The sequence below is a fragment of the Dromiciops gliroides genome, chromosome 3, assembly GCF_019393635.1.
Source record: "Dromiciops gliroides isolate mDroGli1 chromosome 3, mDroGli1.pri, whole genome shotgun sequence".
Classification (NCBI taxonomy): Eukaryota; Metazoa; Chordata; class Mammalia; order Microbiotheria; family Microbiotheriidae; genus Dromiciops; species Dromiciops gliroides.
In genome coordinates this window covers 188,745,427-188,771,567 of record NC_057863.1, presented here as the reverse complement: position 1 = coordinate 188,771,567, position 26,141 = coordinate 188,745,427, and the positions used below count along the sequence as shown (strand labels likewise).

Here is a 26,141-nt window from a genome sequence, read left to right as displayed (position 1 = left end):
ATGGCCAAAGGAAGAGTTTGTAGATGCTCATCTTTTAAGGTTTTAAAATATATGACATTTCCTCTGCTTGACAGAAGAAGAATAGTGAATCTGGTTTTGCATGAAATGACAATTTTCTTGAAAACAACTCCTTTTAGGGGCTTATTTAAAACTGAAGTTAATATTCCTGTTGGCTAATTGAAGGTTTCATAATAATGGTTCCTTTCTTTCAACAGGTCTGGCTTATCAATATCAAACTCTAAAATTTAGTGGGCTTGCCCCGCATGTGTTCTCTCTCTCTGCCTATGAAAAACATGGGATTCGGTGAAAATGGGAATTTCCACATGCTTTTCATCAATTGCATTACCTTGAAATGACTGAAATGGGAAGGAAATACAGCTCTCTCCGCTTTTCCCATGACTTGCTACTGGTAACCAAGGTAAGACAATTGTTACCTATCACTCAGTTTTGGGTGCTACTAGAAAAATGTCCCTGAGCGAAAGACTTGGGCAGTGCTGGCAACAAATGACAAATCCTCTGGGCTAGTTTTCCTATTAATATAAAGGGTTGTAGCAGATGAAGAGTGCCCATAACTAGAGCGTACACACACTGTGTGCTTTTTTATTAATGAAAAATATTTTATATTTTTATGAGTTTTTTGAATAAAGAATTTCTTATGAATAAGAAATGTTTTGAGGAAATACTTGGAAATATTGAGTATAGATGGACTCATGAAGTCTAAATTAGATTATTCATATTAGAGATGATCAATTTTTTGAGGACTGTACTTCCTCTCATGCACTAGGTATAAGTAGAATATGATCGATGATATATCAGATTCAAAATTTTTCATTGTTTTTCACAGATCACTTCTCCCCAAACCTCCTCCAGTCCTACTGTTCTTTAAAAAGTAAGCAAGCAAACAGAAAACCCAGATAAAATATTCTCTTTAAAAAAAAACACTAAAATATTTTCTGTGTATTCATTAGGACTGTATTCAGGCAAGATATCTTTCTTTTATGTACCTTAGTCTTCTCTTTTATTTCTGCCTGTCATCTTTCCCACCCTTTTCAAGCTCTTTCCTTTCCCATTAAACAACCTATTCTGATGGAATGAAGTTATGTTCATTTTTAAAGAAATATTTGTTCATTGTATACTATGTAGAAGGCCCTAAAGTCAGTTATTTAGATATTTCTGAGTTTAAGACAATGCCCTTCCCAGGTTTATTTGCATTTTCAGCCTAATGTATGGCTTTAAAATGAAGGAATTTCCCACGTCATGTATTAGGGAAAAGGAAAGGTATCTTCCAGAGTCTCTAAAATCAAACCATGTAGGTGACCACCCACTCTGTCTACCAGTAAAGCTGCCCTTTATATTCATGCATGTAGAGTACAATTTAATTTAGCTGATGCCTCCTAGTGCTTTAATCACACAGTATGTTTGTTGCATATGGTCTTTGAGTTTATGTTAGGGAATCTTTTAAAAACTACCTGCTAATAGCGGGAGAGGGGCAACTAGGTTGCATAGTGGATAGCACACTGGGCTTGCAATCAGGAAGACTCATCTTTATAAGTTCAAATGTGACCTTGGACACTTACTAGCCATGTGTTCTTTGGGAAAGTCACTTAACCCTGTTTGCTTCCATTTTCTCATCTATAAAATGAACTGGAGAAAGGAATGGTGAGCCACTCCAGTATCTCTGCCAAGAAAACCCCAGACAAGGTCATGAAGAGTTGGACATGGCTGAAGTGACTTAACAACTACTAAAAAGTGGGAGAACATAGAAAGTGGGTGCTCTTCAAAGGAGACCTTGTCAAGTAAAGGCTTTAAAATAATAGCTGAGAAAACAATAAAGCTCTATTCCCCACCTCTCCATTGTCTTCATAGAAAGAAAGGCATACTTATGGACAAGATGAAGGCACTTTAAGATGGCAGAAAGGATCCTAGAACTCGTGTGTGTGTTTTCATGTATGTGTGTGAGTGTCTGTGTGTGTCTGTGTGTGTGTGTATGTGTGTGTGTGTGTGTTGGAGGAATGGGTCAATATTCAAATTTCAACCTGTGCTAATTACACTACTAATCCCTAATTGGCAAAGATTGTTTATACTTGAGATGGTTATCAAGTGGATTCTTTATCATTTTAAGGTATTTTAAGGTGTCCTACATGCAGTATTATAGGTTTTGTAGAGCAAAAAGTCAGACTTTTTCATGCATCTGATTTTTTATTCTTTCTAAGTTGTGCTTGCATTTGGTACAATTTGGTATCTTTTGAATTTATCATGGTATTCTGATCCTTTCAACTCAATTTAACTTTTTAAGCATGTAAAATAAATTTGAAATAGGTAGCAGGGCAGCTAGGTGGCACAGTGGATAGAGCACTGGCCCTGCATTCAAGAGAACCTGAGTTCAAATCCAGCCTCAGGCACTTTATACTTACTAGCTGTGTGACCTTGGGCAAGTCACTTAACCCCAAATGCCTCACCAAAAAAAAAAAAAAAGAAAAAAGAAAAAAGGAAAAAAAGGAATAGGTAGCATTCTCTTGTTAGCATTTGAGACGATTAGGAGTAATTTCCTCTGCACATTTTTTCTTTAAACTTAGCTCTACAATATTAATTTCTGCTTGTGATGCCTGATTAATAGAATTCATTGGAACATATTTTGGAACTATGGTTTATGTGGCCTCATTTGTATGTGCATATGTTTTATTATTATTTTTAATATGTGCAACTTGGTGGAGATTGGGGAGGGGCCACCTGAGTTGGAACAAGATTGTTATTTTAGAGATGCTGAAACACAGGTGGTAAAAAGCTATTTAGCTGGAGCAAGGTCTATTACTCAAAAGCTCATGGGCCAAACAAGATGGTGTCTATCTATTGATCAATAACTCAGACTCTCATATTTTTAGTTCCATGAAGTTTCTTTTTTGGAATGTGAAAGAAAGAAGAGTTACACAGGAGAAAGAGTACTTGATTTGGTGTCAGAAGACCCGGGTTCAAATCCTGGCTCTGTTATTAATTGTGTGACTTTTGGCATGTCATGTCCTCTATCTAGGACTCAGTTTCCTCATTAGTAAAATGAAGAAATTTACTTGATAGTCTCAAAGTTCCCTTCCATTTATAAGTATTTGATCCAATACTCCTATGACTGTATAATACAATCTGAAAAATGCAAGTACTTTTTGTAGAACCAATTGGAAAAGTAATTTTTATTTTTATGTATGCAAAATTCTGGATTTCACATTGCAATGCTAGACAACACAAAATCCTATAGAAAAACTTTCAGTTTAACACAAATTCTTTCTGCTTGTAATTTTCATTGAAATTGAATGAATTTTAAAAATTTATAGAATATGTAATTGCATAAAGTAAAAGAACAATGGTAAGTTAGGGTTAACAGAGGAAGCGGGGTAAAATTCAAATTTCTTCTCCTTCAAAGATTTTGTTATGTATCTTCCTAGTGCCAGTAATTAGTACTGAGTCATATGTACTTCTGACTGAAAAAACAAATTATATAAACTTTGAAACTGAAAGGTGGAAGGAACATGAATACATATTGTACAATCCTTCCCCTTTGTGGATGAGGAAACAGAGGTATAAAGAGGCTACATGATTTGCCTAAGATTATTCAGCTATTTGTGACCAATAGGAAATAATTTGGGAATACTATGGAACCATAAACTGATGGAAAAATCAATGGAATCGATACATTTATTGGCAATTAATATAATTCCATCCTTTTCCCTCTCCACTTTTAAACTACAAATGTCATCTTAACTTCTAACTTTACTATGGACAATTTTCTTTACATATAGGCATCTCTTTAGGAAACCACCATCTAGTACATTCAAAGGATCAATGGAAACAGTCTTTTTAGGTGAGAAAAAGTTCAAAAACGAAATATAGAACAATTCAAAATGGAAAAATTCTAAAGGGTTAATGCTATAATGGAGTTTTATGCATTCCCTTCCTAAGATCTCTATGAAACTACATTTAACATGAAACTATCACCTACCATTTAGAATGTTAAAGTCACATCGTTTTTTCCAAAGACTATTGTGCATAAGAACCCATTCTCATAGGTCTTGTCAAACCAGAACTTCCGGTGTGACTTTTGTTGTGAAACTGGTCTCTATTTCCTCATTTCCCATTTTGCACTTTAGAGAAATAAAGGAAATTATGAAGATGAATACCTAATACAGTCTGTATTATCTTTCAACAGCTTAGATATACTGAAGCAAAGCAAGCAAGCTGAAAACACAATGTTATCTTTGTATTGCATCTTTATTTGGCTTTTCACAAGGACAGGAGTCAAAGGAGACTCTGATCTGTCAGGTAAGGAAATATCTTTCATTTTCTATATTGTGGTGAAAGTCCAAAGAGATAGACTATATATCTACATAACTAGTATGTTATATTAACTCATGTGATTTCCACTCCCTTTAAGGAGGATTTAAAAAAATTTCTACAACAGGAAAAGAGTGAGAAAATATTGGGAGAGAATTGCTTCTAGCTTCTATAATGAACAGTTACATTGGGAACCATTTGCTGCAAATGGGAGATTAGTGAAGGCAATCAAAAAGCCATGAATCATGATTAAGCTGTCTATCTCTTACTTTAATCATCTGGGTGTTTCAGATGTATTCAACTGCTTTTACAGAACCTTCCAAGAGACAATTGCTATGCCAGAAAAGTGTAGTAGTTCTTTGTTATGTATGTAGAAAAAATGTTTTATTTTTGAGGAATATGCATAAGTACATAAGTACCTTGATACCAAGATTAAAATCCTATCAAATCAGATTGTAAAAGATATTGGTATACTCACCAAATGGAATCTAACTATAAGCTTCATCCTCTTATTAGTTTCTACAGTTCTCTGTTTCTTTCTTTTTCAGGCTGCCCTTCTACAGAAAGCACCTGGAGATACCGTGCAAGGAGTGGAGAGAAATTTGTATTATTCTGTGATATTCCTAGACTAGGTCTCTGCAATAGGAGAAATCTTTCAAAGAAACAGGTGTGTGGCAGAACTGCATACCAAGGGATCAATTGTTCATCCGAGGTCCACTGGTTCAAACAACCTCAAAATGGATCGCAACCATATGCTATTCAGAATGACCAACGTCACATCACATGGAAAAATAATATACTTCAGTTTTCACCAGTTGGTATCACTGATGCTGGGTCTTATATTTGTACAATCAAGTTTAAACCAAAACTTGTAGTAGATTCCAGGTAATGATCATTCCTGTCTGGAAATACCATCTAATCTTTTTTTTTATTTTGATACTGTAAATATTTTTATCGAAACTTGTTATCTTTTCCAGGAAATCCAAGGGGATAACTTGTTTTCTTAATATAACCTTAGAAGTTCAGCCAAAGGAAAAGACATCCTGTATGGACTCTGTAAAAAATGAGCTATACCTTCTCATTGGTAGCACTGATTCAGTTCCTTGTCCTGGGGTGAACTGTGAGGGAGATTTACAAAGGGAAGATATTACATGGTACAAGGTAAGAATGACTGAATTATGCCACCAAGAGATATCAAGTATAAAATACAAACACCCTCCTCATAATAGGCAACTTGAAGACTTAAATTCAGGGTCTCCAAATTCTAAACAGTTTGCCCTATAATAGACCCAGCAAACCTAAAATCTGATGATAAGGCTTTTCCTTTAGTACTTAGGTAGATTTGTACAAAGAGTACCAAAAGATCCCAACCTTAGAGTAATGTTTTTAGATTTAAAGCATAATTGCTAGAATATCTTTGTTGAAATATAAATAGGGGAGGATAACCCATGAACGCATTAACATTTGCTAACATGGACCAGATTAATTTATCAGATAATTAACTATCACCTGAGAAAGCAGAAGATAGGACCTTGAAGGAAAGGTCAGGAGGTTGGGCACAGCCCAGGGCAGAAAATAATATACAGAGAAAAGAGGGCCTATCATAGAACTTCGGTTACATCCATGGTTAGGTGGCATGATATGGAAGATGAACCAGCAAAGGAGACTGAGAAGAGTGGTCAAACAAATTAGAAAGGAACTAAGAAAAATTACATGTTATGAAATTCCAGAAAGGAAAAGCATATTCATGAGGAGAAGGTGGTAAAGGGAGTCAAATGCTGCAGATAGGTCAGGAAGTATGAGGACTTAGAAAAGACCATCAGCTCTGCCAGATGAAAGATTACTGGTAATGTTGCAGAGAGTAGTTTCAGTTGTGTGATGAGGTGGGAAGCCAGATTTCAAAGTAGAGGGAATGAGAGGAGAGGAAGTGAAAGCAAGCTTTTTTATGAATCTAGGATTAATTTCCACATTAATTTTCCTACATTATTGAGCTAATACAACAAGAAAAAAAGCTATAGACCACAGTAAGTATTGCACATCTTTGCTTCCTGTTATGTGGAATGTTAGCTGAGAAGGATGATCACTAACTGCATAATGTCTCTAATCCTAATGTAGATTAGGCCAGTAGATTATGAGAACAGCATTATGGTGTATGCCTGTAATCCCTGATATTGAAGTTTTGTGAACTGTTGAGTATAGGGGTTCTGAGATGCAGTAGGACAAAAGCCTAATGGGTGTACACAATAAGACTGGACTAATATGGTGAACCTTAAGGAACAGAGGGCCACCATGATGCATAAGGAAAGTAGAAAAACACAGCAGATTAAGGCTTCTGTACCCATGAATGGCTACTGCATTTCTAGTTCAGGTAAGATAGGGAGACTTGATCTCAAAAGAAAAAAAAAAGATCCTAAGAATAGCAAAACTTCAGTAAAGGTACTGGGAGAGCAATTAGAATTTGTAGTATCAAGAATTGGAAATAAAAGGAATGGCCATCAATTGGGGAATGGCTAAACAAGCAATGGTATATGATGGTGATGGAATATTATTATGTTATAAAAAGCGACAAACAGGATGATTGCAGAAAGGCCTGGAGAGACTTGTATGAACTGATGTATGGTGATCACTTCACTATCATAGGTTCATAGGTTCATAGGATCATAGGATCATAGGTTTAGAGCAGGAAGGAATCTTATTATTCTGTTTTGTTTTGTTTGTTTTGTTTTTTGTTTTTTTGGCGGGGCAATGAGGGTTAAGTGACTTGCTTAGGGACACACAGCTAGTGTCAAGTGTCTGAGGCCGTATTTGAACTCAGGTCTTCCTGAATCCAGGGCCTGTGCTTTATCCACTGCACCATCTAGCTGCCCCTGGAATCTTGTTATTCTTAAACCCCAGAAAATCTCAGGGACACACCATTACTTAGATTGTCTGGGGCTTAAGAATAACAAGATTCCAGGGGCAGCTAGTTGGTGCAGTGGATAAAGCACAGGCCCTGGATTCAGGAAGACCTGATCATGTTTGTAAAGCAGCTCAAGGGTTAAGAACAGTCTGCAAATGCCAGGCTTTGCATCAATTGTGGAATGGCTAAACAAGCTGTGGTATATGATGGTGAGGGAAGATTATTGTGCTATAAGAAATGACAAGCAGGATGACTTCAGAAAGGCCTGGAAAGACTTGTATGAACTGATGTATAGTGAAGTGAACAGAACCAAGAGAACATTGTGCACAGAGACAGCAATATCATTTGATGAAGAACTGTGAATTCTTAGCTATACAATGATCCAAGACAATCCCAAAGGACTATTGATGAAACATTCTATCCATCTCCAAAGAAAGAACTGATATTGATGGAACACAGACTAAAGCATTCTATTTTTCACTTACTTTCATTTTTTTCTTTTATTCAAGTTTTTTATACAAAATGACTAATATGGTAATGTTTTACATAATCATACATGTATAACCCGTATCTTATCTCTTGCTACCTCAGGGAGCGGGGAAGGGAAGGAGGCAAGGAGAGATAAAAATTGGAACCCAAAACAATAAATAAAAATGTTTATTACTTAAAGAAATAGATGTTCATGGATTGATTGCTTACTGCTTGTTTATTGGCTATTTTTCACTGAAGTTCTAATAGTACAATACTTCAGAAACAAAAGGAGCTTTTTTGAACTGGCTTATGACAGGAAGGAGGGTCCAACTACCTCATACAATATTGTTTCTCTGGGAAATGCATTCCAAATTCCAAACCAATTTACAAAACAATTTTGAGGTAAAGGTGGATTGAAATGATGGGACTTCCTATAATTTAGACTGACTAAATCATTAAGGTTTTACTATACGGTGTTGTTTTCATAGGGAATGGAACCCCAACTACAAATTAATGATAAAAACTGAAAGTCTGATTATTTGATTTTTGTTTTCTTTTGCATTAGAATGGAATGCTATGTCCTAATTGGAGAAAAACTAGCATAGACTTTGAAGAAATTTATCATCGAGATCATGGTGTGTATATATGTGATTATAAACAGTTTATTAACTCAACTTGGTGGATAGTCAGAGCAGTTGTTGAAGTGAAAACCATTGGTAAGTAATATTTAGTTCCTGAATCACATTAAATTACTCTGTGCATAAGTAATAATTAAGATAAAAGCCCTGATCAGTAAAATGGCTTTATTTAATTTCTCCATATAGAGGAATTTTCCCCCATAAATTTACAAAGCCCATGTAGTTTTAAAATTCATCTGAGACTTTAAAAATCTAAGACCAATTTTTAACATTCATATTTTTGATGATTAAAATATTCTTTTAATCATAAAAGCATTTCTGATTTCCACTTAATTTTAAAAGATGATAACTTCCTCCCCACCTCCCTTCCCAAAAAATCATTTTTGAAAACTTTCCTACAGAGTAAGTCTAGCAAGGCCTAATGCAATTTAAATAATCAAGAGAAATCGTCTTAAGTTTTAGGGGACTTTTACATAGGTATTATTTGAAGAGGCTTAATTCTCTCTCTTTTTTTTCTTGTGTGTCAATGAGTGTTAAGTGACTTGCCCAGGGTCACACAGCTAGTAAGTGTCAAGTGTCTGAGACCAGATTTGAACTCAGGTCCTCCTGAATCCAAGGCCAGTGTTTTATCCACTGTGCCACCTAGCTGTCCCTGAAGAGGCTTAATTCTCAAGGCTGAACACTGTTATCTTTTGAAAGCTAAGGGTATTCCCCCCCTTATATTTTGATTCCCAATTTAAAGTTTGTTTTTTGGTTTTCATTTTATAGTGTCAAAGTTTTAAATTCTCCTTTCTATTTTTTGATATAAGAATTTCATTTTCAAATATTAACACAGGTTCATATTCACTTAACCATAAGACTATACACTTTCCAATTTTAAAATTATTGCCAAAATATTTTTATCCATATTATTCAAAATTTTCTAAAGTACATACACATTTTTCATTCTTACAGAAAAAAAAACATTTTCAAATATATTTTCAAGCATCACACTTTTACATCTTAAAGACAAAACTTGCAGTGCTTTTTTTAAACAATAAAATATATCTCAGTTACATTAGGGAAAGGTTAAACTGAAGGGAAAGTAACATCAGAGCTTCAGTGTAGCTCTGATTCAATCTAAAACACCTTCATAATTAATGTCCCAACAATTTTAGTCTGATTATAACTATTAAAACTTTTAAAACCTTTGATCTGGAAAATTTATATCAGTAAAACAAAACAGACACTTTCCCAGCCTCCTTTTGATCCCTCTCCCAGATCATCTGTTTTCTAGAATAACAGTAACAAGACCTGGCATTTGCAGACTGTTCTTAACCCACGAGCTGCTTTACAAACATGATCTCTCTGTGTCCTCACAACCACCTCGGGAAGCAGGTGCTATTATTATATAGATTTTACATATGAGGAAATTGAGGCTAAGTGACTTACTCAGGGACACACAGTTAGTCAGTTTCTGGGGTTAGATTTGAACTCAGTTTTTCCTGACTCCAGGTTCAGTGTTCTATCTTCAATGCCACCTAACTGCCTCTGTAGAATAGTTGCCATTCCAAACACCTCTTTTCCTCCAAGTAGTAACATTTTTTGGATGTCTAATATGAAAACAACAACAACAACTGACCTTAGCGGTTACCTATAAAGGAAAAGATAAAGGAGGCAGTTATAAGGCTCAGTGGATAGAGCTCTAGGACTTCCTGACTCTATCAGGAAGACTTGAATTCAAATCTGGTCTCAAACACTTATTATCTGTATGACCTTGGGCAAGTCACTTAGCTTCTGTTTGCCTTAATCCACTGCAGAGGGAAATGGCAAAACACTCCAGTATCTTTGCCAAGAAAACTCTAAGAACAGTATGGTCCACAGGGTCATGAAGAGTCATATATAACTAAATGACTGAACATCAAGGAAAATGAGTTGAAAATAAAGTTATCAAATGGCTTGATTCCATAGCAGGAAGGAAAAAGGGAGATGAAGGAGGGGCAGCCCTGTAGGATTCTAGGGTTTCTGTCTTCCTTGATAGTCTGGTGTCCTCACTGACTGAGGGTTCCATATTGTCCTGGGCATGGTTTGCAATGAAACACCAGGGGCAACAATTCTTATTTATACTAGTGCCTTATCTGTAGATAAGGTTTTCCGAATCTGCTGTTACGAATGTTATCATGGACAATGAGCAAGTATCAAGTGATTACTATATGTCAGAAATTGTGCTAAGTGTCAAAGATTAATTAAAAGAAAATGTTCCCTGTTCTTAAGGAGTTTACATTTTATCTAATGAGGAAGACATGACAACAACTATATACATAGAAGATATATAATGAATAAATGGGAGGTAGTAGCTATGCATTTTTAAAATTGTATGAAATTCACATATTTTGAGAGTCATTCAAAATGTGTATAGATTCAATTACAAAGTGCTTCTTAAAGATATAAAGAACAAATTGAGAGTGAAACTAAGTGGCACAGTAGATAAAGCACCGGTCTTGGATTCAAGCACTGGTCTTGGATTCAAATCCAGACTCATATACTTGACACTTAACTAGCTGTATGACCCTGGACAAGTCACTTAACCCTTATTGTCCCTCAAAAAAAAAAAAAGAACAAATTGAGTAGCTGGAGGAATATTTATTGCCCATGGCTGGGCCATGCCAATATAATATTAATGAGACTACTACTAAAGTTAATTTATAATTTTAATGCCATGCCAACAAAACTACTTACAGGGACACTTTTCGGTGGTAGATAAAATAATAGTAGAATACATTGAGAAGAACAAAAGATTTATAATGTTAAGGTGAGAAAAGAGTATCACATTTATGGGTACATATAAGCTGTCCCAAAAGCCTTTGTGCTGTTTTAAGATTCAATAGAAAAACTACATGTAACTGGAAAATAATAAAATACTTTTATAATTTAATAAAGACTCAATAGAAAAATATTTTTAGAATACCCTGTATAGGGGTGTGTGTGTGTGTGTGTGTGTGTGTGTGTGTGTGTGTGTGTATGTACCACCCATGTGATCTTGGACAAGTCATTGCTCTTCTAGGTAAGGGTCATAACCTCAAAAATATCAACTATTGTTCCATAAGCCTGTAAGAAAGGGTTATGTGTTAGTGCTCCCTTACTGAGTTTTGGGGGAATATACTTTTATTTAACATATAACATTATGGGGCAGCTAGGTGGCGCAGTGGATAGAGCACTGGCCCTGGATTCAGGAGTACCTGAGTTCAAATCCAGACACTTGACACTTACTAGCTGTGTGACCCTGGGCAAGTCACTTAACCCCCATTGCCCCACAAAAACAAAACCAAAAAAAAAAAAAACATATAACATTACACAATAAAACAAAACAAAAAATCTGCTTCCTAGTATTATGGTACAGGAAATTGATGAGGAAGAATGAAAATTTGAAATACTTGTCTCCAAATCAAAAGGTTATAAACAAATTTGTCAGTTTTCCTAATGCAAAGTATAAAGTTTTGTTCTCCCTTCCAGTGAAAAATACTTCATCCATGCCAATCATTTTTGATCCAACACATGACATATCTACATTGGAAGTGGAACTTGGTAAGTTGGGACCTATTTCTCTCCTTGGAAGAGGCCATGGACCTAGGGACAATTCCTTATTTGCATCTCTTCTACCAGAACTGCTATCCTTTTGTACTGCATGTAGTCTCAGATTCCTCATCCGTAAAATGTTCACATCCTTCCTTCCCTATTTTCTCACTGGTTTCCAGGAAAGCCGTTGACTCTTGAATGCAAAGCACATTTTGGTTTTGAAAGAAATTTCAACCCTGTGATAAAATGGTACATTGATGACGCTGAGCTTAACAGAGAAGAACTAAGACAAGAAAACAAAAGGTAAAATGAAAATCCAATGATGTTCTACTCCAACTTTATTAAATGTTTTATCCTCTGGTATATCAGTTTCATCATCTGTAAAATGAAATAAATGGAAGAGTTGACTACTAATGTCCTTCTCGGCTCTAGATTTCTGATCCCATAAATTATACAAGATGTCCAAAAAGTCTTAGTGCAATTTTAAGCTTTAATGGATTTAATAAGATTTTGGAAAACTGTGTTTGTGTGCATATGCACACATATGTATATACATACTTATGTGTGCATATGTGTACATATATTATTTTACACTTACAAATACATACACATATACATATATGTACACTGTAAGGATTGGAATGATGCCACCTGCTGGAGACTTACTGTAGAAAAGCTCCGCCATGAAGTGAAGGTCTTTGAGGGCAAGACCAGGAGTCTTTTCTTTGGCATCAGGAAGTGACATCTGCTTGTGGGAGGAAGAAGGAAGAGCCTGGCGCTCTGACTGGGTCTTTTTTCTGGGGACTCTGGCGGAGAAGGGAGCTAGGAATGCTCTCTCTCTTTAATAGATAGATGAATGTAGGCCTTTCTCTCTCTCTTTACCAAATTCTTATTCTCCTTAATAAATACTTAAAATTCTAACTCTTGCTAAAGCTTATAATTTATTGGCAACCACCCATTAGATATTTTAGACAGAATAGCTAGAATTTTAGCCCTTTAACAAAACACATTTACATAGAGAGAAAAAGGGGACAGATAGATGGATAGAAATTCAGAGATAGAAGACCAGGACTCAAGTCTGATCTCTGACACATACTTTGTGACCCTGGGCAAGTCACTTAATGTTTCAGTTCCTCAAGAAAACTTACTGAGCTTTTAAGTTGGAGAATAAGAACCAATCTACTTTGGTGGAAGGAGAGACTTCATTAGGAATTACCTATATCAATGAAATGGGGTCATAGCACTAGAGGTGGAAGGAACTTGGAAGCCATATCTCTTTTTTATAGATGAGGAAACTGAGGTGGAGAAAGGTTAGGGGACTTGTCCAAAGTCATATAGGTGATTATCATAAGAAGTGGAATCGTGGGTCAGCTCTTGCACATGCATATATGGATATCTCTACATATACACCTACCAACTATATATACCATGCTCATTCACACACCCACACACACACTCCTTAATGCAGAGGCATAAAACCAAAACTGTGCTATGTTATCGGAGAAGCCATTCAAAGCCAGGGCTCCTAGCTCTCAGTGCTATCCCTTTTTTCAGTCTAATGGTTGAAGTTGGGCTTCATCAGGACCGCTGCCTCTTCTCAGGACAAGCAGCTAAACAAGGGGAGGGCCCCTTTTTCCAGGTGGTGAGATATGTTTCAAGGCGTGCCTTGGGCATTGGCCTAAAGCTTCAGACTCTGTGGGAGAGAAAAACTGCTCCCTTCTCTGTTCTGACTGTCCTGTCTATGGTTTAATCTTGTCACCAACTAAAAACTGCCATGGCTTCATTCCACCTTTTGCTATCTTCCAGTAGCACATCAAAGCCCTTAGTAACCCTTCCCTGGCACATGGTCGGAACTTATTAAATGTTTATTGATTGGCCAAGGAGATACGTCTCTGGTAAAGGGACTCACTACTTTGATTCTTAATCCATGTAATTATTATCAGACCTCAGGACAAAAGAATCTAGCACAATATTTGAACTATGGATTCTTATTTCTTATTAAATATTACAGGTGACTATTTTGTAATTTTAATCCCCACATCCAGATTGAATCATAAGGACATTGGATCATAGGATTTGAATAGAAAAGAGTCTTTAGAAATTATGTAGGTCAAACTTCTCATTTTACAGATGTGCCCAACGCCTTCTGTCTTTGGGAGAGTGACTTGTCACATAGGTAGTGAGTAGCAAAGCTAGGGAATCAAACCCAAATCCTCTTATGCCAAACTCAACATTATCCTTCCACTTTATGCCACTTCTGAGATAAATTCCTCATTCTCATGAATGTAGACAAATACTGGGTGATAGTTGAGCTGTCAGGAGGTTCACAGGAGGTGCCAACACATGCTCTCTGCATAGGTGATTACCTACATACATGATGGGAGTGTCTTTCTTTCCTAGTATTGAAAACCAAGTGGAGTGGAAAACCATACATTACATTGCCCACTTGAAGCAAGTAACCAAAAAGGATCTACTGAGGAATTTTATATGTTTTGCTCAGAATTCTGTGGGGAATGCTACACGGACCATCAAGCTGAAACAGAAAAGAGGAGGTAAACCCCAAAGCATCATGTTGAAGATGTGGTCTGTCCATGTCTATAGGGAAGTGGGTATGGGGTAGGTTTTGTTGTTAAGGAGGAATCCAGTTCTATTTTCCACTTCACTTCTAGCTAACCGCCAGCCCCTTGGGACTAATCTTATTGCTCATATTCATTAGGAAGAAAGGCAGAAAAGAAATAGGCATTTATTAAGCATCTACTCTTTACCAGACACCATGCTAAATGTTTTATAGATATTATCTCATATGATCCTCACAACAACCCTGGAAGGTGGGTGCTATTATTATGCCCATTTTACATTTGAGGAAACTGAGGCAGACAGAGTTTATATATTTGGTTTAGGGTCACTCAGCTAGGAAGTGTCTGAGACTGGATTTGAACTCAGGTGTTTCTGTCTCCAGGCCTAGTGCTCTAGTTGCTGACTTCAGAAACCAACAGGGCCCTTAGAACAATCTAGACTTTTCCTGAGGGAAGTTCTAATCCTTCAACAGCTTATATTCTAATACTATATGACAAATTCTCAGGAATAAATATCCTCAGGGTTCTTGGGCTTCCTCGCTCATTCCAAACATGAAAAACATATTATTTTAGAACTGGAAGGGAACTTGGAAAACATTTAGTCCCAACCACCTAACTTAAGATGAGTAAACAAGCCCAGGTGCCCCAGGTGACATAGTTATTAAGTGGCAAGCTGAGATCCAATAGCAGTCTTTCTGACTCCAATTCCAGGACTCTCCATAAATCTAACACTGCCTTTCATTTAGATTTCTCTAAAGAGTTAGCACATATAGATGGGGAATGCTGCCAGTGGAGGGGTTTCTGTGAAAATGATTGTAAGATAAGAGGTTCTGTTTGAGACTATGTGTTCCTCTGCAATACAATCTTATGCAAATGTGGTCTTTTCTCTAGACCTACTGCTGCAAACTCTTAGTGGAGAATTACAGTTGTGATTTTTTTTTCTTCCCAGTGCTTTTCACATATATACTATTTGGCACCACTCTAACACTGGCGGTAATCCTCATGGCAAGTGTGTTCACCTGTCGTTACTGGGTTGAAATAGTCCTTCTGTACCGAACTTATCAAGCCAAGGATGAAACTCTAGGAGGTAAGTTCTCCAGCCTTGAATTTTCTCTTAAGGATCTGAAATAAATGGTCACTAGCAAGTGGATGTTAGAAAATGTCCTCTAAAAACTGATGAAGTCTGAGTTCAGGTTAAACTATATATTTTTAAATTTTCTTTATTGTTCATGCTTTTGTATTTGCAGCATGGCTAATATGGAAATAGGTTTTACATGACTTCACTTGTATGACAGGTATTATATTGCTTGCCTTCTCAATGGGTAGGGGAACAGCTGGTGGGAAGAAGAGAATTTGCAACTCACAATAAAGAAAATGAATGTTAAAAAAAAAGTTCTCAACCCTTGGACTGTGCTGTTTGATTTGTTAAGATTTCAGGCTTTTTTGAGGGGAAATTGCTCTTCATATTCCTGTAGTCCTTTGCAGGAACTGGTCCAAAATGTACTCTAGCACCACAGCAGAGTGTGTATAGCAAGAACTCTGCCAAGAACATCTAGTTTTGACAAGTATTTAGTAGGATCATCCTGGCATAAAAGAAGCACTGACTGTGTGCAGCTGTTAGCTCTGCTCTGGGTATCAGAACTCCCAAGCTTGAGACCCACCAGCCTCAGCCTCCCAAGTAGCAGGGATTATAGGCATGAAGCCACCATTTCAGCAGGGTTACTCTGAATCAATCCAACAACATGTATTTATTAAGTGCTCCCTATGTGCCATGTGCACTGGAGAAGCAAAGAGAAAACAAAAATAGTACCTAATCACAGAGAGTTCATATTGAATTGGGAGAGATTTCTATAAATCTGAACATACAAAGTAAATACAAAGAATATAGAAGTTAACCTTCGAGGACATTGCACTATTAACTGGGAGACAAGGACAGGATTTGCAGGATTTAGTGCTTGATCTGAATCTTAAAGGAAGCCAGAAATTCCAGGAGTCAGGGGTTAGAAAGGGGGAGCCAAGGGGCAGCTAGGTGGCGCAGTGGATAAAGCACTGGCCCTGGATTCAGAAGTACTTAAGTTCAAATCCAGCCTCAGACACTTGACACTTAATAGCTGTGTGACCCTGGGCAAGTCACTTAACCCCCATTGCCCTGCAAAAAAAAAAAAAGGGGGGGGGATCCATCTGAATAGAAGGCCAGTACCAAAACATGGAAGCAGGAGATGGAATGTCATGTACCAGGTAGGCCTGTATTGCTAGATTTTAGAGTATCTGGAGGGTGGTAGAATGTACAAAGATTGAAAAGGTAGTTAGGGGTTGGCATGTAAGGAGCTCTTAATGACAAGGAACTTCATATTTAATATTAATGATGAGACAGAGCCACTGGAGTTTCTTAAGTGCAGTGGCAATATGGATCTCCTGCACTTGAGGAAATCATTTTGGCATCTGAGTTGGTGAGGGTATATAGTAGGAAGGACTTGAGACAGAGAGAGTTTATTGTGATCATCCAAATGAGAGGTCATAAAGGCATGAACTAGGCTGCTGTTTGTGTGACTGAAGAGAAAGGAAAGTTTGTGAGAGATACCGTGGAGAAAGAAAGCATAGGAGTTGGCAACTGATTAGATATATGTAGTGGTCAAGAAAGAGTATTGGTCAAGAGATAATATTGCAGTTAGGAGTCTAGGTGACCCAGAGGATAGTAGTGCCCTGGAGAGTAGTATTAGGGATGTCTAGAAAAAAAGAGGTCTTGGGGGACAGATGGGGCAGAATAATGTTGGACATGTTGAATTTGAAATGGCTACTTATAGGGAGCTGCAAACCTGGCTGCCTTGTGCTTTCCATATTCTAAGTCTAAATGCCAAAATTTGTATCAAGGTAGAAATAGCTGCCATAAAACAGAAAGGAAAAGAGTGGATGATAATACTGATATTTATTTATACAGTACTTTAAGGTTTTGTAAAGTGCTGCACATATGTTATCTTTAGTTGATCCTTACAACAGCTCCCAGAGACAAGATTATTCCAATCTATTAGGTGACAGAAGTTCAGGGAGTTTAAGTGATTTGCCTAGAGTCACAGTAAGTGTCAGAGGTAAGATTTGAATCCCAGCTTCTCCTATTTCTAGATGGAGCCTTCTCCCCACTATTTCATGCTATTACTTTGTTTAGATCTATTATGGAAAGAACTTTGAGAAACTGTTGACATAAATATGGGATTGTGGGATGTGGATGGGGCTTGGTGTAGGGGAATGTAGATTTCATTTCTTTTGGTTGTTCAGTTGTTTCAATTGTGTCTGGCTCTTTGTTGACTCCATGGTAACTGGATTTGAACTGAGGTCTTCCTGACTCCAGGCCAGGCATTCTATCCACTGCACCATCTTGTTGCCTCTGATTTCATTTCTAGTTGGGCCAAAACAAATTTGACACCATCACACCTGGGCTATGTAGTTTTCATAATTGGTTTAAAATGTTGTTTCAATTCAACAGTACCTGTAGGATATGTCGCAGTGTAACTACATGTGCTCCTTACTAAAGAGAATTACAACAGAAAAAAATTCTTTTACATTTTGCAAAGATAAGTTAACCAGGTCTAACACATTCAAATGGCTTCTTTTTGTTGTAAGACTTTTTTAGTGGCTTGATGAACAAGCCACTAAAATTATTTACCTCATTGCTCCTCATTTTTCCATCTGTAAAATGAGAGAGAGAGAGAGAGAGAGAGAGAGAGAGAGAGATTAAAAAACAAGTGACAGTCAGGTCTCTTCCGCTCTTAAATTCTTTGGGTTTTTTTTGGTTTTTTGTTTTTGCCATCTAGTCCTGAATTTCAGTGTCATATTTTTACAACAATAATATAGTGCCCTCTGCTGGCAAAATTCTGAAATCTTCTTTGAATTCCAGTTAATTTATTTAAGTATTTTTTAAAGCACTTATTACTTACTGGGGCTAGGTGGTGAAGTGGATATAGCATCAGAATTCAGAAAGACTCATCTTCCCGAATTCAAATCTGGCTTCAGACACTTGCTATCTGTATGACCCTGAACAAGTCATTTAACCGTGTTTGCTTCAATTTCTTCTGAACTGGAGAAAAAAAAATGTCAAACTACTCTAGTATCTTTTGCCAAGAAAACCCCAAATGGGATTAAAGAGAATCAGGCATAACTGAAGTGATGGAACAACAGCAACAAGAAAGAGTCTTGGAGGACATCTGTAATTAGCAGATAAAACATGCATGAAGAACTATCAAAGAAGAATTGATAAGGGTTAGTCATGTAGGTAGGAGGAAAAAAAGAAGGAACAGTTTTACAAGAGCCTAGGAAGGAAGAGAGTGTGGCAAAACAATATCGAATGCTACAGAAAGGTCAAGAAGAATGAATACTGAAAAAAAACCAAAACATTGGACTTTGCAATTAAAATACCATTTGGAATTTGGGAGTTTAATCAATCAATCAGCCAAAAAATACTTATTAAACAACTATTACAGTAAGAGCTAAGGGTACAAAGACAAAATCAAAAGACCCTTTGATGGCTTACATTCTAATGGGAGAGATGTGCATCTTGTGGGGACCAATTTTCAATTGGGGAGTGCTAGCTAAGCGGCTCGCCGCAATATTGGGGCAAGGAAGGAGACCAGCAGCCTCCCTCAAAACAGAACAAGATTTATTTTAACAAGAACGAACTTAAAAAAACACACACACAAGGGGGCAGTTAAGTGGCACAGTGGATAAAGTACCGGCCCTGGATTCAGGAGTACCTGAGTTCAAATCCGGCCTCGGACACTTGACACCTACTAGCTGTGTGACCCTGGACAAGTCACTTAACCCCCATTGCCCCAGAAAAAAAAAAAACAAACAACACAAACAGGATCAGTAGGATCAAGGAAAAGGAAATAAAATGGGGAAAGGGAAATTATAATACCTGAAAAAATACCACCGCCCAGGAATCAGCTGAAAATACGCAGCAGAACGCCTGTCACTTTCTAGCTTCCACCTAGAATGCCCAATTCTCCTCCCCCAAACCTAGAAACACCCCCACACAATCCCAGCCAATGGGATGGCCACTCTGACAGTCACTTGACTGCCCTCACTAGGCTTCCAATCATTATAATTTTGCCAGGCCCATGTAGGCGTCCCGAGTGGTGATGATGTGAGGTGCCAGAGCCCTGGCAACGGCTAAAACCAGTGGGTGGAGAACCATGCGGTTTGCGGAGCCCCGGGCCAGTGCCCCCCAAGGCATAAAAACCTCAAATAACAATTAATTCTTTACATTCTGTAGGTACATATAATTTAGATGTCAAGTAGATAAAAGGGACCAAAAATAAAATAAAATTGAATAAAAAAACTAAAGTATATACAAGGTAATCATAAAGGGGAAGGAAGCTGGGGGTACCAGGGAAAGCATCCTGCAGAAGGTCCTGCTTAGGTTGTGACTAAGGTGAAGAAGAAGAATATTTCAGACCTAGGAGACAGTCAGGGCAAAACCAGAGGAGATGGAAGCATCATGTTTGAGGAACAAGAAGGAGGCCAGTATTTGGATTGTAGAGTGTGGCTAGGGGTGATGTTTAAGAAAGCTGAAAAGGTAGGAAGGTGCTGGGTCATAGAGAGCTTTGACTGTCAAATGTCAGACTTCTCAGTTAGAAAAATTATTTTGGAAAGCTGTGTGGAATTTGAATTGTTGTCTTAATGGTCCAGGATAGAGCAATTTCAGTTGAGTGATGAGGTTAGATTCTAGATTAGAAGGGAGTAAAAAGGGACTGAGAAGGAGTGGAGACAGTGTAAATGGTTCAGGGTAAATAACTTTTTCTAGAAAGGTTGGCTATGAAAAAGAGCAGAAGTAGAGAATGCTAGCTTTGAAGGGTCAAGTAAAGGTTTTTAAGCATGGGAGATATTCACCTATCTTTGTAGATGGCAGGAAAGGAACTATGGGATAGAGAGAAACTGGAATTGAGAGAGCAAGTACCAAGAGGGGACTAGAGAGGAGAAGATCAAAGGGTCAAGTTGAAGGGCAAGCTCTGGCAAGGAGAAAGGCCTCCGATTGAGAGACTAAGTAAAAGATGGGAGACTGGGGCAGCTAGGTGGTGCAGTGGATAGAGCGCTGACCCTGGAGTCAGGAGGACCTGAGTTCAAATTCGGCCTCAGACACTTGACACTTACTAGCTGTGTGACCCTGAGCAAGTCACTTAACCCCAATTGCCTCACCAAAATAATAATAATAAAGAATTAGAATAGGATTTTAGTCGTAGGCTTTTAAATTGCTATCCCAAATTGAGTTAAATGACCAAAACGTGATGACACTGGGATTCTATTTTTTGAGGTTATACCATAGAGCACCTGCTGAGCACACATAATATCTGGGAATGAGTAGAAACCAGAAAGTATAAGAGATAGTCTTTCTTCTGGATTTCCTCTCTTCTCTAGGATTTTGTGACACTGTTCTCTCTTGGTCCCATTTCCTATCTATCTGATGAGTCTTCTCCTCCCTCCTTTGTTGGATTTTCATCACAAAGGTCTACTATAGACCCTTTTCTCTTTTCCCCCTACAATATCTTTCTTGTATTCAAACTTTCCTGTATTCAATTACTTCTATGCAGATAATTCTAAGTTCTATTTATCCATCTATAACCATCTCCTGACCCCCAGTATCACATCACTAACTCACCTAGTAGGCATCACAAATTAGATGTCCATAGACATCTCAACTCAGCTAGTTCAATACAGTGCTCATTATATTTCTCGTCAAACTCTGCCCCTTTCCCAACTTTCTCTTTACACTCAAGGGTACAGCCATCCTCCCTCACCCAGGCTGTTGGCTTTGGTGTCAACCTCTACTCCTCACTCTGCACTCACCACATAGATTCAATTTGCTGCTGGGTCCTATCATTTCTACTTACAAAACATCTCTTTCCTTCTTCTGACATAGCCAATGCCCTGGTACAAAACCTTCACTTTACTCCTGAATATTGCAATAGCTTTCTGAATTTTCTCCCAATCTTCAGTCTCTCCTCCACACAGTTGCCACCTTGATCTTTCTAAAGCAAAGGTTTGACCATGCCATTCCCCCTACTCAATGAACTACAGTGGTTCCCTATAATATTCAGGATCAAATATAAAATCCTTTGTCCTTTAAAGCCCAGGATCCTTTATGCATTTCCACTTGTCTTATACTTTACTCCTCTCCATGTATTCTATGATCAAGCACCATAGTCCTTCTTGCTATTCCTTGAATACAATGCTCCCTCTCTCAACTTTGGGCCTTTTCATTGGCCTTCTCCTATCTCTGGAATGTTCTCTTTCCTCATCTCCATCTCTTGGTTTCTTTCAAGACTCAGCCCAAACCCCACTTTTTGCAAGAAGCTTGGGGAAACCTTCTTCTACCCCACCATTGCTAGTGTCTTCCTGTGAGATTATTCCCAGTTTACTCTGTAAACATACTTATACATACTTAATTGTTGGTATATTGGCTCTCCCCAATTAGAATTGAGCTCCTTGAGAAGGACTGTTTTTTTCTTTGTGTCTCCAGTGCTTAGTATAATGCTTCATATATAGTAAGTAGTTAATAAATGCTTGTTGACTAACTGAATGACATGGAAAGAACCTACAGGAAATTATAATAATTATAATTATAATTATCACAATCATCATTATTGAATCATAGGCCTAAAGTTGGAAAGGACCTTGGAAGCCATCTAGTCCAACCTCTTCATCTTTTAGATGATAAAACTGAGACCTGGAGAGGCTAAATGACTTAACTAAAGTCACACAGGTAGTAAACATCAGAGGCAGAATTTGAACTCTGGTCCTCTGACTCCACAGCCAGTGTTTTTCTACTTCACACAAACTACCACAAAACACCATTTAATGCTTGGCCAAATTTTGGTAAAGGAAATAAACATGAATCATTCAGAATCCTGTAATAAGAACAATTGTTTATGCCTACTTAATATGATTATAGTTTTGTGTTTATATAATATGTTGAATAACATTTTCCTCACATTAACACTGGGAGGTTGTTAGTACAAATAGTGTTCCTATTTTTATAGACAAAAACCAGGCTTTGACATCATACTTACTATTCATCATCACCATCACCGATTTCATCATTATTTTCATCATCACTGTTGTTAGTATGATCACAAAGGTCATGGGGGCTAGAGCAAGAACTTGAAAATAGATATTTCTTCTCTGATACCAAATCTAATGTTCTTGTTTCATATATTTCAAAGCACTTTCACATCTATTCTCTCATTTACACATCACAGTATTTCTGGTAAAGCTAGCATTATCTTCATTTTACAAACATATAAATTGAGATTCTAAGAAGTTAAGTGACTTGTCCCCCAAGACCACATAACAGTCTAAGGACAAAGCCATGATTAAAACCCAGACAACACTACTTTATTGTCTTTTTTTTTTTTTTTTAGTGAGGCAGTTTGGGTTAAGTGACTTGCCCAGGGTCACACAGCTAGTAAGTGTTAAGTGTCTGAGGTCAGATTTGAACTCAGGTACTCCTGACTCCAGGGCGGTGCTCTATCCACTGCGCCACCTAGCTGCCCAACAGCACTACTTTAATTGTTACTTTTGCTAACATACTTTTCTCCATAGAGCTTTGAAGATGGAAATTAGTATTAAAAATAAAGAAATTTATGGGAGAGTAAAGTTGTAGGTATAATAAAAACCACATAACTATAGGTATATGGGCAAAATGTCATTTCAATGAACTTTAAGGAAGAATCCAAGTTGTGTTCTTTTAATTTTTGGAATTTCTTGTGTAAAACTTCACTTTTAAATAAGTGGGCCCTTGACTGGCATTCACAGAAAACTTCACTTTAAAGAGTTGTTGTTGTTGGTGTTTTTTTTTATTGTATATGTTATAGTGGAATTCCATGCAATAGAGTATGGCCTGAGACCCAATGTTAACCACCTCTATATCCCCATCCCCTCAACTGGGCACCTAGGTGGCTCAGAATTCTGGGGCCAGGAGTCAGGAAGACCTGAGCTCAAATTTGGGCTCACACACTTACTAGCTGTGTGACCCTGGGCAAGTCATTTAACAATGTTTGCTTCAGTTTCCTCATCTGTAAAATGAACTGGAGAAGGAAATGGCAAACCACTCCAGTATCTTTGCCAAGAAAACCCTAAATGGGGTTATGGAGAGTCAGAAATGACTCAATAACAATGAGGCAATTACACATGATGTTAAAATCGACTAAATTCTCCCTTTTGTTTATTTTCCATCAGATAGAAAAGAATTTGATGCCTTTGTGTCCTATGCTAAACAAGACTCCTTTGATAGCCTGGGCCCTTCATCTCTGAATGAGGAAAGCTTTGCATTGGATTTACTCCCTAACATATTGGAAAAAAAATATGGATACACCTTGTGTTTGTTTGAAAGGGATGTAATCCCAGGAGGAGGTAAGTGGGTACAGGTAGAGTTTCCTTCCTTACATGGGCATCTTTGCAGTTAGCAACCTCTGGATTTCATGGAGGATACCCAGACCCCTGATACTTGCAGAGTCCACTTAATGAAATTTTTGTTTCTTCCCATCCAGCTTACACAGAAGACATTGTGAAGATCATCAAGCAGAGTCGAAGAGTCATTTGTGTCCTGAGCCCCAGCTATGTAAGCAGCGCCAGTGTCTTTGAACTGCAAGCTGCAGTCAATCTTGCCTTGGAAGACCAAACATTGAAACTCATTTTAATTAAATTTGCTCCCTTCAAAGAGCCTGCTTCTTTACCTCATCGAGTAAAGAAAGCCCTTGCCGTACTCCCCACTATCACCTGGAGAAGTTCAAAGTCATCTGCTCCAAATTCCCGATTCTGGAACTGTGTCCGCTACCATATGCCTGTGAAAAACCACCGGGGATTAGGAGAGAAAGTGTTCAAGATTTTTCCAAGAATTTTGTGATAAAGAAAAAAAGAAGAAAAAAGTATTCACTATGAGAGAAACCACTGGGAGGTGCTACTGTCTCAAGGAATGGTAAAGTCTGAAGAGCTGCCTCCTGCCTTCCCAAGGGATTCAGGAGACACATTGCAAGTTTTCCTATAGGCCTGTTGCTTTGCGGGCACAGCAACAAGCCGAGCACAGCACTGCATAACCTTAAATTTCTTTCATTGGAGAGGGTGCACATTCCCAAACCCCATGTTGCCCATCATCCAAGGGTTCTTGTCTTTTTCCCCTCTGATGTGGGAGTGAATTCAGCAACAGGAAAGGAGATTACAAACGCTCATCTATGTTGCCCTTTAAAATGACAAGTGGATATAGTGTATACATGTTGTTGATTTTTTGTCTATTAACAAAATCAAATGAAGGTTTTGCACTTGAAATGATTATGACCCTAGCTGAAGACTTCTTGCTGGAGTTACTGCTCATTGCTCCACTGGATAGCTTTGGTGTGTTGGGAGGAGGGTGTGTAGATGGGCAGGCTGGTGGGTGTGACCACAAGTCAGAGTCAGGACTGAAATGGCCTTAAATACCCAAGCCAGTGACTAACAAGATAAGCAGCCAGGAGGGCAGGTTTCAGTACTAGGGAAACAGCATGACAGAGTGGAAAGGACACTGGTCTATGAGGGAAAAGATGGAAGTTGTAGTCTAAAGCTGGCTACTATGTTAATTTTTAAAGTTTGTTACTTTAAGCAAGCAATACATTTCTGTACATCAGTTTCTTCATCTATAAAATGAAAGTAGCACTATATAAGCACAAAGGGCAGTTCCACTTCTGAGATTTGATGACCAGGAGTCAGAAATGGAGAACAGAGGAAGACAGCAAGGATGTGCTGGAGTCAGCTCTCAACAGTTTGGGAGAACTGATTGTTACAATTTCAGGGTGGGCATTTATACCTTGGAAATCAGCAAACGCTACACATCAGGGCTTGGTTTGTTATTTTGTTGATTTTGTAGATTTAAGAAAACAATGGAGAAAATGTTAATAATGTAAATTAAACTTAAAAGTGTTTTGCGTGTCTTTTTTTTTTTTAATTTTTAGAGAGCCAGTTGTCAAATGCCACTGGGTCTGGGATTCAGGCAAGAATGTGTTTTTGTTTTTGTTTTTTGAATAATGTGCAGGACAGACAAATGCTAGGCAAAGAGTTTAACAGAAACAGGGTATCAGGAGCAATTCATTACATTTACATGCCCTTATCTAGTTTACAAAGAACTTTCTCATCACTTCACAAGATCCTCAGAATAACACAGTGAACTACGCAAATTAGGGTTTCATGGGAAGGAGCTCATCAATCAGTCAACAAGCATTCAAGATGTATCTACTGTGCTCTAGATTGTGTGTTAATTGCTGGAGATACAAAGGCAAAAAATGAAACAGTCCTTACCTTCAAGGAGTTTGCATTCTACCCAGTGAGAGAGAACATACACAAGTGAATATGTACAAGGGATAGGGACTAGACCACAATAAGTTGAAGGAGGTGAGAATGTTCAGTGTAGTTGTAATCAATACAAAATGCTTAGAAAGAGAGAATAGGCAAAATTAAGTATTTACTATGTCTCAGGCACTGTATTAATCACTGGACACACAAATAAAGTAAGATAGGCCTTGCCATCAAGGACCTTGCTTTCTTCTTCTTTTTTTTAACATATAAGGTATTTTATTTTTTTCTGTTACATGTAAAGATAGTTCTCAACTTTTGTTTATACAAGCTTTACAATTTCAGATTTTTCTCCCTCCCTCCCCTCCCTCT

The 26,141-nt window shown here is 37.7% G+C and overlaps 1 protein-coding gene across 1 annotated transcript; it reads left to right on the top strand.

The window, feature by feature from the left end:
• LOC122750146 (interleukin 18 receptor accessory protein) lies at positions 1 to 25,913 on the top strand. Its single transcript, XM_043996812.1, has 14 exons — positions 1 to 37; positions 336 to 418; positions 845 to 877; positions 2,165 to 2,172; positions 4,196 to 4,308; positions 4,869 to 5,205; positions 5,298 to 5,481; positions 8,256 to 8,406; positions 11,821 to 11,892; positions 12,063 to 12,186; positions 14,284 to 14,435; positions 15,409 to 15,546; positions 23,688 to 23,861; positions 23,999 to 25,913. The coding sequence occupies exons 1-14, from the start codon at positions 1 to 3 to the stop codon at positions 24,352 to 24,354; spliced, it is 1,962 nt and encodes a 653-aa protein (XP_043852747.1). The 3' UTR covers positions 24,355 to 25,913.
• The last annotated feature ends 228 nt before the right edge of the window (positions 25,914 to 26,141 follow it).